Genomic DNA, 23,187 nt, shown 5'->3' with positions numbered 1-23,187 from the left:
TAATTAATATACAATTAAAAATTTATAAAAAGTAAATAAAAGTAAATATTACCAAAGTACTAAGTTATTAATATTAAATATGAAATTATTTAATTATTTAATTTATTATAAATATAAATTGTATCATTATTTTTTGTTATTATTTGTTTTTCATTTTTATATTTTTTGTTGTTGTAATTATTATTATTAATTAATAAATTATTAATTTTTTATAAAATAATATTGTAATGCCAAAATTTTTATATTAAATATTTAAGTATAACCATTAGTTTTTATTATTTGTTGTTATTATTTATGATTGTAATTACTGTAATAATAACAACAAATTTTATTAAAAATATATAATTTGTAACATAATTTATAATATTATAATACGATGATAATATGAAGAATTTGACTACTTCAGGTGAATGAATGCATATTTTATTTCTACACACAGTATATAGATTACCGTACAGATGATCTATATTATAATAAAACAGATGTGATTTAGTTTTTTGTGCTGATGCAGTACCTGATGAAATGCAGCGGTTCACACTCATGAAGCTGAAGTCACACTGGGGTTAAATGAGTGTCTCTTGAGTGTGTGAGATCACTGAACTCCCCCTCACGGCCCCCGCAATCCCAGCATGCTCTGTTACGTAACACGCTCCTTTACCTGAAGGCTTTAACGGCTTACAGCGCCGCGGCTGACGTTTGACCAACCCACGGAAAAATCAGATATTTTAAAACAGTAAAAAAAGAAAGCCTGTGTCTATAACTTTTTAATCACATATTGTGAAGATTTCCATTTTTGGGTCACTGTTTGGATTTAAACAGAGGGTTTAGTGTCTGTTTCTTAAGTACACTAAACATACAGATAAGCTGCAACCTCCTCTCTTGTGTTTAGGTCTGTTTTTAGGTCAGAGTTGTAAATGAAGAGTTCCTGTCTGTGTAGGCCTTCCTTCCTCAGGTCCTGCTTCGCTTTCTAAACAGGACAGGATTTGGTTAATCTGGTTAAGTGATTACTACCTAGTTCACATACTGATGAAGAGCCACTAGATGAGTAGCAATTAATATGGCACTCGTAAAGTGAGTTCCTGCAATAAAGCAATAATCTATAATCTAGTGTGTGTGTGTGTATACATGCACACTATATTTATACACATATTTTTACATAAATATATAATAAACTTTCATATATAATAACCATTTAACATAAGATTAATGAGGCAAAAATGTGAATTTAAATGATGAAAAATCTTGTTGACGTAAAAAAATAATAATATTGCAACAAATTTCATTTTAAACAAATGCATTTCAAATAAATGTTAATTTAAAAAAATAATTGATTTACTATAATATAAAATATTAAATTTATTTAATGTATATTTATGTATAATTTATAATGGAAATGCTATGCATTTTTTGCTAAGCTATGCAATTTCATTACTAATTAAATATATTAAATAAATGCATTTTAAATAAATAAATACATTTATTTACTGCAATATATAAATAATTAAAAAATATAATTATATAAATTATTTAAATAATAATATGATATTAAAAATAATAATATGATTATACACATTATTATTATTATTATTATTATTATAATTTTTGACATAGAGTGGTGACCCAACACAGTACCGATGCATGTTATTTTTCTTGCTTTTTTATATCAGATATGCCTGTTAGAAAGTGTCTAATTATTATTTCTGATGCACTTATTTCTAATGATACTGAGCGTATCTTTAGTGTGGTGACACGCCGTCTCTCTCTCTCTCTCTGTGGCCTCCATCAATCACTTTCCCACCTTTATATCTCTTTATCCCTCTCTCTCTCTCTCTCTCTCTCTCTCTCTCTCTCGCTCCTCCCCCGTGTCTGGGTGAGTGGTTTAAGATCACAGGGATCAAGCGCTCAGGGACTGATGTCTCTGGCGTTTTATTGGCAGCGTCACAGGCGCTGATCATCAGAGCACAGATAGTTGAGACCCTCGGCAGACCCATCTCAGCCTCTCTCTCCATCAGCATGGAGCCGGGGTCGAGCTCCTGTCCGCGGGGTAAGTGTTCGGCGTCAGTGTTCATAGTGCTGCTCTATTGTAATTAATGCCAATGTTCTTACTTCAGTTATCGTTTTAAGCGGTGTTCTTGAAAGTTGCGATCGTCTCTGTTGAGCTGGACCTCGTTTTTACTTCAACAAATGTACAACTGCACTTCTGGATCGTCTCAGGTGGTTGCTGTTTTAATTTTGTCAACCAGAATAACCTTTCCTAAAATGACTGTCAGTGACATTTGGAAAGATGTGACTAGTTGCATTTTTAATATGAATATTAAGCCAAGAATATAACCTGAACAGCTTCTCTAAAGCAACCAGTTGCATTGAGCTCGTCTTCATTCTTTCGTCAGTAGATGTGATATTGCTGTTCTGAAACATCACAGGTATCTAAAATGAGATATTTTGCCGTTTTAATGTTGTCAACCAGAATCTAACCTTTTCTGATTGGACTTTACGTGATATGTTTGAAGATGCCGAGCTAGATCTTGTTTATTTGCTTCAGTAGATGTACAATTACCCTTCTGGAACATCTCAAGTAGATGTTTTTCCATTTTAATGTTGTCAGCCAGAGAAGAAGCATGTCTAAAATGACTTTAAGTGACGTTTTGAAGGATGTGACTAGTTGCATTGAACTAGTTGTAGTTGTTACTTTAGTAAATGTGGAATTGCTGTTCTGGGACTTGATAATTATAGCTAGAATTAGATATTTTGTCATTTTAATGTCATCGACCAGAATATAACCTAGATATTTTTCCGTTTTAATGTTAGTCAGACCATAAGCAAGTCTAAACCGACTTTAAGCGATGTTCTGAATGATGTGACTAGTTGCATTGAACAAGTCATTGTCCATACTTTATTTACTTATATCAGTCATCTAGAACAAGATCGTTTTCCATTTTAATGTTGTCAGCCAGAGTATAAGCCTGTCTAAACAGACTTTAAGTGATGTTCTGAATGATGTGACGAGTTGCATTGAGCTAGTCTTTGTTTTTACTTTAGTAGATGTTTATTTGCTGTTCTGGAACTTTGCAGTTTATCCACAATGATATATTTTGGTGATTTCTTTTTTTAAGTGTCTTTTTAAACTTTACTTATATTAGCTATATTATCTTAGCTCTTAGTAATACTTAAGTTTTAATACATAAAAACTCCCTTAGAAGTTGTTTGAACTTTCTAGAATATATTTTGCTATTTAAATGTTGATGATCAGAATATTGTAAACTGACTTTGAGCACAATCAGCTAGAATAAGATATTTTAATGTTATCATTCAGAATTTTACCACAATTTATCCTCTAAGCTCACTTAAAAGTGATCATTTAAAGCAGTGACAAGTTGCTTTAAGCTATTTTTTTTATTATTTTTTTTAATAGACATTAAAGTTACTTTGTAGATCTTCAAAGGCAACTGAAACAATATATTTTGGGTATAAATGTTGCACAACAGAATATAAATGATAATGTTTTATACATTTGTGGAACTTCTCAAATATAAGATAGTTTGGTGTTTAAATGTAAGTCAGAAAATAGCCTAAACATCTTTTCTAAGCTGACTTTAAGTGACTTTTTTAAGGTTTGAAATCAACTGAGCTGCAAACAAGAAAAAGAAAATCATTTATAAATTTATATTATTTTGTAACATTACCTTGTTTTAGGGATGTTAATCTTTTTATTTATTTATTTATTTATTTATTGCTGGATACCCATTCAAAAGAATCTCCCGACAAACAAAGAAAACATCTACAGTTTTTCATCTACCTGGAGCCAAATGTCCATCCGTTTATTCATCGATTCATCTCTGCTTTCTGTTTTGCTCGCTCATTGATTCATTCATTGATTCATTCATTCTTTTTGACGATCTGAATCTTGTGAACTGAGTTTGAGTGTCATTTTAAAGGCTGTGTCCAGAGAGCGGCAGCATTACTATCATCAGTTGTAGACTGTGTTTATTTACTTCGTCAGACTTCAGGGTCTTCTAACTGCTGGACATCCGTGTTGGATAACGGGATTGGAGTGACTCTTTCTGCCAGCGTCTCTTGCTCAGTCAGCCGGTGTAAAACAAGCTCTCGTAGGCCGCTTACAGATCAGAACGAGAGAGAGCTTAGCTGATATAAATAGAGTATGTGGCCATTTATTACCATAGAGACTGTGATTCACGGTCCTTGTTAATGCCCTGCTCTACCTGAGATGTTAATTTCAACCTTTCTTGTGACAATTGTTTCGTGCGTCTATTGTAAAAGAGTCATCAAGAAGGTTCTTAGTTGTATTGTTGAAAACTCAAACTGTTATGTGCCTGGAAAGGAAACCATTAACATGGATTCTTAATGTGAGAATTAATGGTAAATCAAAGGTGTGTTTGCATGCCTGTGCCTCAATGTTTCACATTTGCATGACCTCCCTGCGCTGAGTGTCAGATCCACTGGACCATTAAATGGAGCGATTTTCAGGTGGAGCTGTTGTCTGTTCTGATGTTAAATACAGAAATCCTCAGCTGTGTCATCTCAGTGAGTCTGTATCGAAGGATTGATGAACTCAAGGGCTTGACGGTCAGCTCAGATCCCCGTCAGCGTTGCCCTGAGAAGACGTGAGACTCTGCTGTGTTGGTTTGCACTGGTGGCTTATTATGAGCAGTTAGTGCAGGTGATTTATTTTCTTTTATTTTAATTTTAAAATTAATTTTGATTCTATTTCATATTCTTCTCATTTTGTTCTGTTTTTTTTAATTTTATTTGACATTTTGCTTCTTATTTTGTTTTATGATGTATTTTATTTTATTTCTAATTTTTCATTCTGTTTTATTTATTTTATATATTTTATTTCTGGTTTTTATTTTATTTGACTTCATTTTATTTATTTAGTTTTATTTTATTCAGTTTTACTTATTATTTGGTTTTGTTTTATACTGTTATTTTATTTGTAATTTTTCATTCTGTTTTATTTCTTATTTATTTTGTTTTTTATTTAACTTAAATTCATTTAACTATGTTTTGTGTTGTATTTATTTTTTATTTAATTGTTTTAGTTTAATTTTATTTTGTATTTTGTTTCATTTATTTCATTCTGTATTTTATTTTATTTTATTTTATTTTATTTTATTTTATTTTATTTTATTTTATTTTATTTTATTTTATTATTTTATTTTATTTTATTTTATTTTATTTTATTTTATTTTATTTTATTACATTTTTCAATTATGTGAAAAATGTGACTTCAGGATTTTATTTTAGAATTTTTTTTTACCTGTTTTATATCCAGCAGGTGAAAATGGTGCAGTTGATCATGTATTAAATTAACAAGAGAGATGGATGTTTCCTCAAATCATGTGTCAACTGCTGCAGAACAACTTACTCCAGTAAATAAATTATTATTTGCTGTATTAAAGGCATGCATTTGGCCATCTATGATGTTGTCACTTGCAAAAGAAGGGTTACTTTTATTAGAATCAATTGATAATCCATCATTGTTGTCACCACCAGCATCCAGTTTAGTCTCGGTAGTTAAGGAGGCTGAATTCTCGCTGAGATTATTGCTATATTTGATCTTTTACGTCCATGATGTCTACAATTAGAGTGTTTGTAAACACTGGGCCGAAGCGCCTCCTCTGTCGTGCCTGGAAGAGGAATCGTCTTAAGCCACGAACATGCAGTGCAGCGCTGCTGATGGGATGAACTCAGTGATCTTGTTGGTAATTTTGGCTGTTACCATCAGAGCCGTCTGGTTCTTCCATGGTTTCACCTGAGACTGATTGTAATGGAACTATAAAACCTCCCCGAGTTTCCAGTTGCAGTAGAGTTTATGACAGCTAGGCATGGCATGTTTTCCAGCTTATGCAGAGTTGTTTAGATGGTTAACAAGAATTACACTTTTTTTTTTTTTTGTCTTTTTTTCCCTGTGATCATGCAAATCTTCAGCAACATTTCCTCAGCAGATACGGCAAAAATAACTTTTCTTAATAGTATTTTTATCTTTTTTTTTTCCAGTAAAAAATATATGCACATCCTTTGGAAAAGAAGCATAAAATTTTAAGACATGTTTCAGACAATGTATATTGACTCAATTTTTAAAAATCTTTCTTTAAACTAAATTTGCATACTTTTTTTATGCATTTGTTTTTGTAACTTGCTAATAATTTTTGTTGAAGGTTTTTATTTATTTATTTAGTTCCCTGGAAAATCACACAAAATACAGAGTAAAAGAAAAGCTAACATTTTTTTTGGAGCCAAATGTCCATCCATTTATTCATCGTTTCTGTTCTGCTTTCTGTTTTGCTCACTCGTTTATTCTCCGTGCGTGTATCTCTGGATGAAAGGAGCACATTGTGCAGCATTTGAATGAAGTTCAGTTGAATGAAGGGCTGTGATGTCTGCAGTGATATAAGCATGTCTGTAATCTAGGTCATTTTGATGAAAGTGGATCACGTCTCGTGAGATTTGGCATTACTGTATCAAATGTCTGTAGTCATAGATGCATATGTGAGTGTGAAATTTTGTGTAGTTTTGGATTGATTTGTCAATTGTCTGTATATATTGTTGATTGTTAGATTTTTAAGTGAGTAGATGGGTTTACACTTCACAATGTCAAATCAAAATCACAATAGACCTCTATGGTTCTGTATAGGAATAGGTTACCCACAAAAACTGCTGAAAAACCTTCAATCTAAAGATACATATAACCTCAGGCCTTGAAATTCTGATAAAGATGTAGATGAAGTAGGTCTGAATCATCTGAAGCAGATTTGGAGAAATGTAGCCATGTTTCCCATCAAGTTGTTCTCAATATATCCTCTGCCGTTTTTTTAATGGGTCTAAGAATGTAGAGTTACCTTACAATATTTTCAAGACAAAAACATGTTCAAGTTTTCTATAACAAAGAGGGTATGGAGACAGATTAACCCTTTTCAATTCTAAAGATACAACACGATTCAACCTGCCTTTTGAGTTTATTGATATATATAAAGTCAAGAAAGTTAATTGGATAGTGATTATGGTATGAAGTTTTTTCTTTCTATATATAGATATATATTACGAAAGGCACTTGAAACGTGATTCTGATAAAAAGTTTGGCCTACATGAAGTTACTAAAATGTTTTATACTATCCTGAATGTTCACGTGGGTCTGGTCGTACTTTTAGCCAATAATTGTACCAATCCACCCAATCATATCAAAAAATAAGAATGCATGCACACATAGAGAGAAACCTGAAGGGAATGTTCCATAATTTATAATACTTACTTTGCAAACATAACTGTGAAGATCGGTTCTCTGCAAGATTTACGATGGCAGTTTTCTACAACTAGATTTAAGTCAGACAGGTTTGCTAATCAGTTTAGTTGGATGTTTCTGGCGTCAGAAAGATTAGTCTCAAATATAATTCCACACGCAAAAAGTTTCCAGTTTGGGTCGCGATTCACACATGATTACTAGTAACAATTCATTATGCATGCAAACCTAATGGTTTATGATATGATTGGTTTCTGAATGGTTAAGCTCGCATCTGATTGGCTAAAGAGTACGACAGACCCACGTGGGAAGAGAGCTCTGCCAGGAAAATCTCAAAAACACACACACACAAATCCGAGTGGATTCGTAGTAAATGACGATTTGTACATTCAGACACTCGTACATTTTAAACATTCAAAGGTTTTTGTGCACAGTTGTATATCTACGAATTGTGTTTTGCATTTGTGAAATGTATTTTATGAATATATAATTTTATTTTGCGCATGTGAATTGCTTTTTGTGAATATATTTTTTTTTTCATGCACGTGAATTTTTTTTTGTGTGTACGTGAATTAGGTTTCATGCATGTGAGATTGTTTACGCATGTGTGAATCGTGTTTTTTGCGTGAATTATATTTGAGACTAATCTGTCTCCATAGATGTTTGTCTGTTTTTTTTTTTAAATGTTCCAGTCAGACAAAATGTTACATAAACAATGTATAAATCATGTTTTTGTGCTAATGCATTGAGAATGCTGTTAAATACCAGATAACATTTAACGAACATTTTATTAATGTTACTAGAAGAATGTTTTGTTATGTTCATAACTTTTCTAGAACATTCCCTGTTAGGAACCTGTTCACCTGTTTTCTTAGGGCTTTATATCTTTTAGGTGTTTATAGTTGCTTCGATTCTGCATAGTCATCATAGTTAAACACCTCACCCAGGTTCTTACCATCTTAGCCAGTATGTTTTGTCCTGGTGTAGTTGTAGAACTGGAGATTGTGGCTCAACCGGTAGAAACATGACGCTAAAACACACACTTACTGATTAATGTCTATGTTGAATGCATGTAAAGGTGCTTTAAATAAAAATGTCAGTCAGATGCATTTGTGTAAATGTCATGCATTCATGTATTTAGAGTGAGCTGTGACTTCAGAATCACTTTGAATACATCTTCTCCTTGGAATTATTTCATAAATGTGTTTCAAACCAGTTTGCAAATGCACTATTGTTTCAGACGGTATGAAAAATGACTCTTATGCACATTAGAGCATCTTGTGGTTTCATTGCATAATCATACATTTACATTTATGTGTTTTGCTGATGCTTTTATCCGAAAAGAACCGAGAAGCAAGCCAACAATAATCATAACATACAATGCCAGACTTATTAGACAACATGCACAGATTTTGATGGATCTTCGAGCTAGAAAACAGTCACATTTGTAGTTTCCAAAAGCTTTTTTTCTTTACCATTAATTATACTCTTGGACTTCGCTGTCTACAAAGTTAAACTGTTCAAACGTATTTAATTCAGCATCTGCGGCGTTACAAAAGATTAATCTAAGAAACTCTTGGAACAGCATGTCGTTCTGAAGCTGAATTATATGCTGCTTGGAAATTATAGGTCTGAGGAAATGAATAAAGCGATGTAATCTGAAAATAAATCCTATAGTGACGCAGCCCAGTCCAGATGTTTATTTAAATCACTGCAATTTAGCATCTATGTATAAGCACAAGCCCAGGCGGATCAGTGAGCGAGCGCCGTCCACCTCCGAGTAATTGCATGTTTTCAGCTATACGTTTTGAGGTTTTAGAAGTGCTTTAGTGACATCAGATTCTCTGAATGTCACAGAGATTGACCAGTGAACCGGAGGACATTGATCACCATCATGCTCTAATTATAGAAAAATCATTACGTCTGACCGGCGGCGATGATAGGAAGTTTATTTTTCCTAATTTACCCAAGAGAGCACAGATAACAGACCATAAACGCCTCTCTCTTCACAAGCAAACAGCATTTTAGTGGCAAATCTCCTGCAGTCAGCTGTAATCATGTCTTCTCTCTCTTTCTCTCTTGTTCTGTTGCTCTCTCCATCTGTCTGTCTGATACAGGTGATGGAAACCCAAGGGAAAGCAGCCCGTTCATCAATAACGCAGATGATGATAAGGGAACTCTGTATGATGGGAAAAACATGGCACTTTTTGAGGTATCTTCAAACTTAACTTCAATATTATTGAATACGTTTATTTTATTTATGTTTGTATTTTTGCAAATGATTTGTTTGTATTTTACTTTTTTTTTTGGTTCCATTGCAATTTTGCACATTTATACTCAAATTTTTAATTTCAGCAAATCATCTTGACGGTTTAGTTTAGCTTTTTTTTTTTTTTTTTTTTTTTTTTTTTAATTTAAATTAGGCATTTTCATTTTTTATACTAATTAAGATAATAAAACACTAATTAGTATTTACAAACTAAATTCTAATTATAATATAAAATTATGATAACTAATTACCGATTCAATAATAATTTTAATAGTACAATAAATACCACTTTGACTTATATTTTATAATTTAAGTAATATAATAATATAACTTAAATATATAATATTTTTGGCATTACGGTAATATGAATTTCGGTGGCAATGAGCTAAAATAATGTAATACAATATATTAATAACAAAAAAAGTATTTTTTTTATTAACAAAATAAAAGTACTACATATATTTGCATTACAAAAACGTGATTTTTGGTGTAATAAGATCTAAAATAATGTCATTATTCAAGAATATTAATATTATAAAAATAAATAAATAAACAAACAAAAAACTGGCATAATATCTTTTTTTATTCTTTTGATTTTAGGGTGTAATATGAAGATGTTCTTAGTAAGATATTTGTGATATTTTTATTACTGCATTGAAGTCTGAACAAACTCTGTGTTTATTTTCAAGCCACCATGGCTTTTCTCTACTCTGTTTTCCACATTCTCGTTTCATGTTTATGATCACAAATAAAGTCATTCATGGGTCATGAAGTTTATTTTTGTATAATTTTATGATTTCGGACAGACAGAGCTGTTATTACGTCCTTTGATTTTGGTGCCTGCATGTATTTTTACTCTGGGTTTTTACGAGACATTGTTTGAAATGAGGTTTGAAATGCATCGCTTGTGTTTGTTGGTTTGCAGTTTTTCATCAAACACATGACCTTTACCCTTTCAGGAGGAGATGGACAGCAATCCCATGGTGTCTTCACTGCTCAACAAACTGGCCAACTACACGAACCTCACGCAGGGCGTCCGGGAACACGAGGAGGCCGACGAGGATGAAGGTGCCAAGAAGAAGACAGTCAAGGTAACAGACGGAGAGGATTTAGGTGTCATTAAGAAATTTGTCAAGGTAACAGAGACTTAAGTTTTCAGACCATTTCCTTCATCTCTAGACATGAAGTTACCTGAGTGAGAGACACATGTGAAGCCGAGCTTTCTGTAGGATGTTTGAGCTTTGTGTCTGTGTACTCTAATCGAAAACAAATCAGAGACACACATTCTCAGCATTCTTTAGCCTTTGTTGAAAAAACGACAGGAAATGAATACAGGTTCAGATCGTTTGGAATGTCTGATTACGGAAACATGTCGGAAATGACCTGAACTTCTCATAGTTACATTGTTTCATTTCACCATTCAGGAAATGCAATAAACCTTAGTCTGAACCAGGGTTATTATGAGTTGGCTAAAAAATATATATATATATTTTTTTTAAATCTTTGGAGATTAAGAGTTAATATAGTTAACTGCCACTAAAACTGAAATAAAATATTTAAAAAGCTCTTTAAATTATTTTATTTCAGCTAGTTGACAAGGCTGATTTTTTTTGTTTTATTTTAGTTTTTTCTATTTTGTACTAAAAAGCAAAAAAAAAACTAAAAATGAATAAACTGAAATGTAAAAAAATTACAGAACATTTCTGATTGTTTGTAAAACTAAAATCAGTTTTTGTTTTCTATTTTGTACTAAAAAGCAAAATTAGTAATATTTAAATAATGTTTAATAAATTTTTGATTTTTGTAAAAATGCTTTCAGCTAGTTGCCAAGGTATCATTTCTCATTTTGTCTTGATGTACTAAAATAATTACAACTAAAATAAAAATTAAAAAAAAAGTATATAGACATAAAAAAAAAATCGACTATAATCCACAACAAATTTACTAAAAACTAACATTTAAATGAAAACTGAAAATGTTAAAAAAAAGAAAAAAAAAGAAAAAAAAAGAAAAGCTAATTGAAATTATTAATAAAAACCAAAATAGTATCTTATTGATGCTAAAATAACACTAGATGCCATATGTATATCCAAAAAAACTTGATATGCCATAACACAGAACAGTATTTTACTCTCAGCCTCGTTTTATTCACATTAAATTAAATATGACGTCTAAGGTTCATCAATTGCAAATACTTATGCAAAGATGTATTAACACATGCACAAATGCAATGATTTTTCTTTGATTTCCATTTCAAGCCCAGCGGGCATCAACTTTTTGAGTTCTGGTGGTTATTGCTGACAGTCAGTAAAAATGTTGAAGCAATGGCCAGGCGATAGCCACAAACCACAGTCCCCAGCCAGTCTCCCCGTCACCGGACGTCTATCTGTGATTGGACAAACACGCTCTCGTTAGTCCTGAGATGATGGGCTTCAGATGCTCAGACTGCGTCAAACTGAGCAGTTCATCCACATTTTGCTCTCTGCATCAGGAAAGATCGCTGAAGCTCTTGGGTTCATCTGTATAGTGTATTTGACTAAAGCCGAATCAGCTCAACGCGGTATGCTTTTTTTTTTTTTTTTTGGTTGCACACAGGTTGGTTATGGTTTTTGTAGTTATGATGTTACTTGTGTATGAAGATTGAAGCAATCAGCTGATCAAGAACTCATGCCTGGAGTGTGAGTCTCAGAGTTGGATCATTTATGATTTGAATGGTTGACATGGATTACGTCTCTCGTAAGACTGAAAGCTTTAAATGTCCATTTAGATGCAACAGCACTTATGTATGAGATTGATATCTGGTTTGCATTGCATATATAGTGGTTGATGTTTTTAAATATGTATTCAAAATTTTAAACATTGCAAATTCCTCTTTAATCAAAGCACTTGTTTCTTCTATCAGGAGCTATTTCAGCTGTTTAGGTTCCTGGTTTGGTTGTATATTTGTTTGAAGATTAAAACATTGCTATTGATGCTTCATTACAGGTTCTTCAGATCAGTGTTTTGATTTCTGGGTTCTATCCAGTTATTAATTTTAACTGCACTGTAAAAAATAGAAAATCAAAGATCATTGGAGTACATTTTACAAGACAAGACTATTTTAGTTTTCTGTATCAAAATGTATAATTTAATTAAATGTGTTAATTGCTGTTTCTTAGTAATCAATTGCAAAATTTACAAGCAATTTCTAATTGTTTTTTTTTTCTGCAAAAAAACCCAAAACAAAAACAAACAAAAATTTTTGTTACTTGAAATAAAATAAATGTTAATGGAAATTAAATATAAAAAATAAGCTTTGAAAAACTTTTAGTATTGCTAATTGCTAGTAAATTTCTCAAATAATTACAAAGAAATTGCACATAACACACTGAATTAAACATCAAACTTTTTACTGAAATTCTACTTTCTTGCAAAATGTACTGCAAATCTTTTTTTTTTTGCAGTTATCTTCCTTTAGTTTAACTTGAAGTACTAAAATAACCAAAACTAAGCTGAAAAAAAATAAATAAAAAATAAATAAAAATAATAAAAACTACAAACATATGTGACCCTGGAGCACAAAACTCGTCTTAAGTCTCTGGGGTATATTTGTAGCAATAGCCAACAATACACTGTGTGGGTCAATATTAATGATTTTGCTTTTATGCCAAAAATCATTAGGATATTAAGTAAAGATCATGTTCCATGAAGATATTTTGTAAATTTCCTACTGTAAATATATCAAAATGTAATTTTTGATTAGTAATATGCATTGCTAAGAACTTCATTTGAACAACTTTAAAGGTGATTTTCTCAGTATTTTGATTTTTTTGCTCCCACAGATTCCAGATTTTCAAATAGTTGTATCTCAGCCAAATATTGTCCTCCTAACAAACCATACATCAATGGAAAGATGATTTATTCAGCTTTCAGATGATGTTGACCCTTATGACCCTTAAAAATGGACCCTTATGGCTGGTTTTGTGGTCCTGGGTCACGTATAAAAAAAATTAATAAACAAAAACTAATAAAAATGTCGAAAACACAATTTAGTTAAAAATTACTAAAACATTCACTAAAAAGTAATATGAAAACAGTACATTTAAAAATAGAAACTAATTCAGAATAATATAAACTATTATAACTGGTAAAATAACACTGCTGGTACATGTGTGTATTTTTTAAATACTAAAGAAAGAAAGTGGCATTAGTGTGCAAAACCTTTCTGGATTCTCATTTTTAGATTTTCTTTCTAATTATTGCATGCATGTGCGATCATTTCAAGCATGCATTTCTCATGCCGTCTCTTTTGCGATGTGTCTGTGTTTGTGTGCAGAGTCCACAGATGGGGACGTTTATCGGGGTCTACCTGCCCTGCCTGCAGAACATCCTGGGAGTGATTCTCTTCCTGCGAATGACGTGGATCGTGGGAACGGCGGGAATCCTGGAGTCCTTTATCATTGTGTCCATGTGCTGCTCGTGTGTAAGTCCAGACCGCACGACCGTACGAGTGCATGATTTCAGGGGTAGCTGATCCCGCCTCGCCCCTCTTTCATCTGAAATCTCCTGTGCTCGGAAGTCTCTAACACCGCTGATTATTTATAAACCACAGCGGACGAAGGGATCAAGCGTCTAATTCACCTCAACCTTCACTTACTAGTGTCCTTATATGATTCCGTCAGGATCTAAAGGTCTGGCTCTTACAGGAACCATCAACATCTCAGTGCTGCCGGTTTATGTAACGTCTGTTCGAGATAAATGACCGTTAGAGAGACGTTTCTAAGTGTGATTAAAGCTTGCATTGACGAGACGTATTTACTTCCTCGTTTAGGAAGGTAAATCAATACCAGAGCAGTGTTTACAGCCCGTTTGTCTTCCTTAATAGAACGCATTATTGAGTGGAACAGGATGGTCAACAAGAATGAAAAATGCAGGACTGCTGGACTTAATAGGAACTGACTGAATGAGGAAAAGTTTTTATTCATGACAAATGTTTAAAAGTTTCAAAAGGAGGTTATTTTGGAAGCAGATCGAGATGAAAAGATTACAATATGCAGAAATATTTTTTTTAGCTCAAAAATACACACACACACACACACACACACACACACACACACACACACACACATATATACAGTACAGGTCAAAAGTTTGGAAACATTACTATTTTTATCAAGCATGCATTTATTTGATCAAAAATACAGAAAAAAAAATGTAATATTGTGATATATTATTACAATTTAAAATAATTGTTTTTAATTTTTTTTATACTTTAAATTATCATTTATTTCTGTGATGCAAAGCTGAATTTTTAGGATCATTATCACATGATCCTTTAGAAATCATTCTAATATGATGATTCATATTTTTCTTGCTTTTTTTTTATGAATATTTAGTATCATTTTATTATGATAGTTTGTGTTAAATTGATAAAAAGTGATAGTAAAGAAAATATATTATTAGAATATATATATTATATATTTTTTTTTTTTATTTTGAAAAAATGCAGTTCTTTTTAACCTTTTACTTCGTCAAATATATTAGACAGCAGAACTGTTTCCAACACTCATAATAAATCAGAATATTAGAATGATTTCTAAATGATCATGTGATAGACTGGATGTTACATGTGACAATGAAGGCTGGAGTAATGATGCTGAAAATTCAGCTTTGCCATCACAGGAATAAATTATTTTTTTAAAGTATATTCAATAGAAAACTATTATTTTAAGTTGTAACAATATTTCACAATATTACTGTTTTTTTTCTGTATATTTTTGATCAAATAAATGCAGGCTTGATGAGCAGAAGAGACTTCTTTCAAAAACATTAAAAATAGTAATGTTTCCAAACTTTTGACCTGTACTGTATATATATATTCTAGATGTTTTTATTTTTTACAGGCAGGAATTAAATTAAAATTTCAGCCTTTTTTTTTTTTTAGAACTGATTGGAATATCAAAAGTTTTTCTTCCATTTTAATATTTCATTCTATTTAAATAATAATCTAAATAATGATGTATTTATCATTTATTTCTAAACCACTGTAGCATAATCTAACATGATCAGAATATAAGTTATTCCTATTAAATATACTGTATGTGTGACTGTGGATGTAATCAGAAACAGTGCTGATAAAAATGTCAGGCGCAGTGAAAGCTCTCTGTGTCTGTATTTGGCCAGTAAAGATCACTCTCATCTCCTTCATTCAGACAGCTTTATTTCCCTCGTTAAGCCTGTGGCTGTTAATTGGCTTTAGTCCAGGGATTTAGCTCGGGACGTTCGGCTCAAGGACACTCAGACACAGCGGGCAGATTGCATAACGGCCAGATGCAGATGACCTTTAACAGAACTAAACGTTCCTGGAAAAAGAAAAGGAGAACCTCATTATTGTGTTGTACATTGTTATCTTGATCTGACGCTGATTGAGTTTCATTGACGGTTTACTTTATTAATACATGTTCCTGGTCTGAATGTGAACGATTTTTATTCTAAAAATAATCTTTGTGATATCAAAATAACTGATGATAGTTGATCTTGATATGAAACTTCCTTAAAATATTATTTACAATATCATTACAGTATTATTTAAATTATAATTGTTAATATTATGTAAAATACTTTAATGTTTGGTAAATATAAACTAATGTAATATATTCTTCTTCTTTTTTCTTCTTAAATAATAAGAATAAATATTTGTAAAAATTAAATCAACATTATACTTAATATTGCATTGTTTTATATAAGACGCTTTTTATTTTTTTTTATAAGAAAACATCTTTTAAAATTTTGATTATTTTTCATTAAATAATGAGGAAAATATTTTAACAATGAAATCAACATGATACTAAATAAAACGTTACTTTATATAATCTTACACATTAGAATTTATGTGATATTCAGTTTTCTTATCCTTTTTTTATTAAATAAGAAAAATATTTTCAAATATAAATAATTGTAGTAAATATTAATTTATTGTATGTAATATTGCACATTAGAATTGGAATGATAATGATTTTTCTTATAATTATTTACATTTTATTTACAATTATTTACAAGACCTGTGGATATTTTTTTAAAAATATTTTGCAATTTAAATTTGAGTAAATATTGCATTATTTTATATAAAATAGAATTAGAATTTGATTATTTTTCTTTTCTTTTTTTTAAATAATAAGAAAAGCAATTTATTTAAAAAAATAATGTCTGAATTAATAGTAATTTGTTAAAATGTTTGCAATTTTTTGTGATTTTTTTTTATTCTGAATTAATAAAATACTGTGGACACTTTTTTTCAGACAATGTTGACAGCCATATCAATGAGTGCCATTGCTACAAACGGTGTTGTTCCAGGTAAGACATTTTCATATTAAATGTATCGCTCTCAACTTGTATTTAAACAGGAAATGACATCATGATCTGCATAAAACCAAATTAAACCTCAAATACCCAACCAGCATGAGCGATTATGGTGTTTATAGCAAATGTAGCGATGGTTTCCAGTAGAAATGCACTGCATGTGGTCGTCATGTTTCTGGTTTTACCCTCAAGGGCTTGTGTCACATTTCCACTGCTGATGTTTTTGTGCAGCTGGAGGCTCGTACTACATGATCTCTCGCTCTCTGGGCCCGGAGTTCGGAGGCGCTGTGGGTCTGTGTTTCTATCTGGGCACAACGTTCGCCGGCGCCATGTACATCCTCGGGACTATCGAGATCCTCTTGGTGAGTGTTAAATGTGGAACCGTTAAAGGTTACAGTCAGATTAGGGCCAGAAAATCCAAAGACAAGAGATTTTAGAAACCGCTAATTAGCTACCAGGACATAGTGATCATCTAAGAATAACTTTGAACTATCATTTGAGGAATTATCCAATGATTGCTGTGAATATTCATGAGATATTTTCAGTTAGTTTTTGCAATTGATATAAAACATGGTGAATTTTTATTTAATTTTATTTTATTTTATTTTATTTTATTTTATTTTCCTAAATTACATCTTTTTTATTTTATTTTATTTTATTTTATTTTATTTTATTTATTTTATTTTATTTTATTTTATTTTATTTTATTTTATTTTATTTTATTTTATTTTATTTAAGCACTTTTGTGTGACTTGCTGCCAATGTAAAATTGAGAAACATTGTGAATTTTATTTTAAGCACTTTTATTTAACTTGTCTTAAAAAAAAAAAACCACAAAATTACAAGGGTTCATGGAAAAGAGAAAACAGTGTAAAAATGTGACAATAAAAAGTTGTATTAACATTAATGTGTAAATTAATTAATTCAAATATAAATAAATGAAAATGCTTAAATTAAATAAATAATTAAAATAACATTAATTATTAAAATAAATGAAAATGCTTAAATTAAATAAATAACAAAAATCAGACTAAACAAATAATAAATTGAACAGTATAAAACAACTAAATATTTTCTAAATAATTTACACATGTAATATAGTGAGTGTTTTACAGTCTAAATGGGGTCTTTATATATAAAATGTCTTTATATGCTTATATGAGCATTCAAATTTAAAGCATCTTTTAAATTTTAGGATGAGAGTTAATCACCAAAGGATGGTCATATTTGGGAGTCTTTGGCATTAAATGATTAAAACTCTTATTTGTCAGAGACTGAATATGTCTAATAATGATTCCCAGTCCCATTCCCATCGTTTCCCCATGATTTCCTCGATATTCTGTTCTACAAAATGAAATGAACATCATCTTTCTGTGTTGTGTCACAGACGTACATAGTGCCCAGTGCTGCTATCTTTAAGGCGGAGGAGAAGGCGCAGGAGGCGGACGCTCTGCTGAATAACATGCGTGTTTATGGGACGTGCTGTCTGACGCTCATGGCTCTCGTAGTGTTCGTTGGTGTGAAGTACGTCAATAAGCTCGCGCTGGTCTTCCTGGCCTGTGTAGTGCTGTCCATCCTGGCCATCTACGCCGGGGTCATCAAAACCATCTTTGAACCTCCAATTTTTCCGTAAGTCATACATTTAAGGTTTTTTAGGTATTTTATTTTATTTTATTTTATTTTATGGATTTTATTGATTTAAATTTTTTATTTTATTTTATTTTATTTTATTTTATTTTTTAAGCATTTTTATATTACTTGCCTAATGATGACTAGATTTTTTTTAAATCATTTTTATTTCACTTACCTAAAAATAATGTTTATTTTGTTTTATTTTATTTTATTTTATTTTTTAATTTTTATTTCACTTACCTAAAAATAATGTTTATTTTGTTTTATTTTATTTTATTTTTTCACGGTACCTAAAAATAATGTTTTTTCATTTTGTTTATTTTTATTTTATTTGTGTTAAGCATTTTTTATATTACTTTGCCTAATGATGGACTAGATTTTTTTTAATCATTTTTATTTCAGTCACCTAAAAAAAAATTTGATTTTATTTTATATTTATTTTATTTTATTTTCTTTTATTTTATTTTATTCGTGATTTTTATTTTATTTTATTTTAAGCACGTTTGTTCACTTGCCTTAAAAGGACTAGATATTTTATTGTTAATTTTATTTTATTTTATTTTATTTTATTTTATTTATTTTTATTTCACTTACCTAAAAATATATTTTTTATTTTATTTTATATTTTTTAAGCGCTTTTATTTCACTTACCTAAAAATGACTAGATTTTTATTTTATTTTATTTTATTTTATTTTATTTTATTTTATTTTATTTTATTTTATTTTATTTTATTTTACTTTATTTCACTTACCTGAAAAAGCACATTTATTTATTTATTTATTTATTTTGTATTTTTAATATTTTTGCACTTTATTTTATTTTATTTTGTTTTTTTTTATTTTAAACGTCGGAGCCTCCTTGTATTGTATGTTTTACAGCATTGCCTATTTAAACTAAACAAAGCTTCTTTATAGATTGTAGCAGTGTCGGGCAGCTCTGGTTTTTGTGTGTTTTGTTGAACCACAAACATCCGCAGCAGTGTTTGTTTCACAGATGAACACAGGCTTTCTCAATGACCACAAGCCTCCTGACAGTAAACTCTGATTTAAATGTGCAGCTCGTGCTTTGAATTCTTTGTAAAGGCTCTTTTGTCCTCTCCAGGGTCTGTTTGTTGGGCAACCGCACCCTGCAGAAAGGATTTTTTGATGAGGTTTTTGAAGAGTGAATTAATAGAGAAATGTTAGAGTGATTGAGAGTGTTTGGTATGTTTTGTTTTATGTTCTGTGGATGGACGGAGGTTGAAGTGAGTTGTTATGAATAATTAACGTCACCGAGATCCAGGGCATTCCCGGCCTCACCAGCGGAGTCATTTCAGGTGAGAGCCTCTATTATATATACATAACCTTGAATATGCTCCAAGTTACACCTTGAAATACGTTTTAAAGAAGTAAAATAGGTTGCACGTGCCGTTTTGCATTCATTTTAACCCCAGTGTGTATTTGTAAAACCTTCTCTCATCATACACCATACGCTCATGTATTTAGTGATTGTTCATTAAGCCACTGTGGCTCTGAATGTCATTGATGAATTCTCCTGCTCCAGACCAGATCCTGCTGGATTTAACAAGCCAGGCCTGACATTAATATTGTATAAGGTTCATTGGTTAACCGAGAAAAAACAGGTTTTGGGAAGCAAGTCACATTATGGAAGTAAAATAAGGTTGCACAGCTTGCTTGTACTTTTACTGACATATGAGAGATTTTCATGCTTGAGCTTTGAACATCTTGAGCTTTTCTTCGACTTGCACAGAGAACATGTGGGGAAGCTACGGTCCTGCTGGCATGCTGGTGGAGAAAGCCATGCCCTCGGTGCCGGCGAGCGACGCGTCTCAGGACAAACACATGCCGTATGTGGTCAATGACATCACTGCCTTCTTCACGCTGCTGGTGGGAATCTACTTCCCCTCCGTCACAGGTACCTTCACAGCTAGTCTGATCTGGTCCTGATCTGTCTTATCTAGTGCTCTCAGATTCACAGTGAGCTCAGCAGGACGCGGGTGGACTCCCTGTAAACACAGCGATAGTGTTTCAGGACATGACCTTACTGTAATAACAGACTGAAGCATTAGAGCTGAGGGATGTAATCGTGTTAATTATATCATCTCTTCTGAAGTGACCTTAAAGGTTGATTTTATTTTGTTTTCAGAGGGACATTTGAAACAATTGGTTGTTTTAGTTCAATTAAAAACATTTGATGCAAACTACAGAAATTCATTTAATTTCACCAAATGAATACAAGGAATTTTCTTTATCCTGTACATGTGTGTAACACTATAAAACAACAATAAAAACCTTATTTTTATTTAATATTAATATTAAATTAATACTACTTTAGGCTATATACCTACAATATATTAGTTATATTTTTACTAAAAAAGGGTAATATATTCAAATTGAATTCATTAAACTTTTTTGAATGGTTTCTTTAATTAATAATGGTTTTAAATGAGAAATTCATAAAAATTCATTGGTTTCCCCAACTCTAACCAGTGTTATTTTAGAATTATTTCTATTATAGTAATAAAGTATACAGTGTAGAATTTATTATCATTTAAATTGTATAGTTTCAGTTTTCTTTTTAATTAAGTATAAGTTTTAGTAATTTTGCTGTGTGCTTTTGTCATTTTAATTTTTTTATTTTATTTAATTTTTATAAAAAAATTTTATTCTTATTTGTCTTTAATTAATTAATTTGTCTTTAATTTTATTTACATTTTAGTACTTCAATTTATTTTATTTTAATTATTGATTTATGTTTAGGTTTTTCATCTAGTGTGTATATATATATATATATGTGTGTCTGTGTGAGTGTGTATATTTGTATATATTTGTATATATATATATATATATATATATATATATATATATATATATATATATATTTTTAGTTCAGCTTTATTTCAATGAATGAAACTGAATTAGACTCAAAGAAATCATGCATTTTTGAATTTTTTTTTCTCTGTAACTTATGTTTTTCTCATCTGATAAGAATCTTATTTCACCTTCTGAAAAGCACACAGATGTAATTTCTGCATGTGTTTCTGCTGTGCAGGTATAATGGCTGGATCCAACAGATCCGGGGATCTGAGAGATGCTCAGAGGTCTATTCCCATCGGCACCATCCTCGCCATCGCAACCACCACCATCATCTGTATCCTTAGTCTAGACCAGTCTACAACGATACATATTTAACCATGTACTGGAATCATAACTGAATCAGCTGTAAAGCTAAATCCCTGAACCGTTAGTACTGTGTCTGTGAGAGACAGAGAGTGTAAGGCGAGATGCTGTTTGCTTTTCTTAGCAGTGTAACTTGTATCTGTGATGTGTGGTGATTTTTGGCGTGTTCGTTGAGTGGGTGTGTTGTTTGGTGATAAGTGAGAGGTGAGCGCCTTCTCATTTTCCACTCATAATATCCTCATTTTCCTGGCTAAACATACAGGCAATCCACTTTAATAACGGCAGATTGTTTGCGAGCAGCTCTGCACTGCGGTCAATGAACTCTTTATATGTAATACCTCAAGATTATATCACAGGAAAATGCTTGTGTCTGTTCCAAAACTACCTAGACAGCAATTACTTGTTCTAAAGATGCACAGATACACTGTAAAAAAAAAATGTTGAAATGAAACAAAGGTTGTTAGAGTGAATTTTCCAAGAAAATACTATTTCAGTCTTTCCACCTCAGTGTGTTACTTGCTGTTTCTTTGCCATTGTTTGTGAAATTAACTAGCAATTTCTGAGTGAAAAATAGTTTCAAAGCCTTTTTTTTCAGTGAAATGTTTTGATATTTCATTCAATACTGAAAGATATCAGTATTAAGTGGTTTAAATTAGTAATATTTTTGTTTACCTATATTTTATTATAAAATAGATTTTTAGTTTTGTGTATCAATAACAACAGAATCAGCGAATTAAAGTTTTAATACATTAGTCAAAGACATTAAGATGTCTGCATTGAAAGACATTTATGTCCATAGAGAGCACATTAAATATGAGTAAAGTTTATATTTTTAAGGTTTCAAAAAAGTTTTTGGAGAATAAAATGTCAAAATTTGGTTGAAATTGTTACATTGTCATTCAATTTAACACAATATTTATGTGAAAACAACATGCTTATTCTGACGTGTACATATTAAAATATATAAAAGAATAAGGGAGCATATTAAATTTGATTATATTTTAAATTAGTAAAAAAAAAATACTGATAATTGGGCAAAAACTAGGATAGTGGTAAATTTAAAAAATATAAAATTACAACTAATTAGTATTTGGGGTGAAAGTAATTAGTAAAGTAATTTTAATGTCATAAATTGATTTTTGTTGTAAATATAGATTTTAGTGGGTGTCTTCTGTAAATCAAGGAAAAATGTATGATATTTATTTTTTGCTCAGGAAAACAAATTGCAATTAAATTAAACATTAATGTTTTTTTTGGGGGGTGGGGGTGGGGGGCAACAACAGTTTAAAGCATTATTACACTTATTGTTTTCATGCTTAAACCCTTTTTCGTCTTTGACCCACGTATGGTTTTTCATTTAATATTTATTTCTGCTTTAATTCAGTTAACAATACATTTATAATAGTTCTAATAGATTTATGTAACAATAACACTTTTTGCTATTGAACTGTACATCAGAGATAGATTCATTTTATAAAGTTTATTAAAAAAATTTAAATACTAATGCTTC

At 30.9% G+C, this 23,187-nt stretch overlaps 1 protein-coding gene across 1 annotated transcript in view; it reads left to right on the top strand.

Annotated features, from left to right (window-relative positions):
- LOC109049302 (solute carrier family 12 member 7-like) overlaps positions 1-23,187 on the top strand; it is a 65,164-nt gene that overhangs the window by 23,600 nt on the left and 18,377 nt on the right. Inside the window, 11 exon segments of the mRNA XM_042752473.1 lie at positions 9,376-9,470; positions 10,487-10,618; positions 13,843-13,989; positions 16,805-16,859; positions 17,097-17,227; positions 18,253-18,494; positions 19,600-19,754; positions 19,757-19,813; positions 20,248-20,412; positions 21,550-21,644; positions 21,811-21,881. Coding sequence (XP_042608407.1) covers positions 9,376-9,470; positions 10,487-10,618; positions 13,843-13,989; positions 16,805-16,859; positions 17,097-17,227; positions 18,253-18,494; positions 19,600-19,754; positions 19,757-19,813; positions 20,248-20,412; positions 21,550-21,644; positions 21,811-21,881 — 1,345 coding nt within the window.

Source organism: Cyprinus carpio, chromosome B24 (genome assembly GCF_018340385.1).
Source record: "Cyprinus carpio isolate SPL01 chromosome B24, ASM1834038v1, whole genome shotgun sequence".
Classification (NCBI taxonomy): domain Eukaryota; kingdom Metazoa; phylum Chordata; class Actinopteri; order Cypriniformes; family Cyprinidae; genus Cyprinus; species Cyprinus carpio.
Note: the sequence above shows the minus strand (reverse complement) of the source record. Positions and strands in the feature narration are given on the sequence as shown.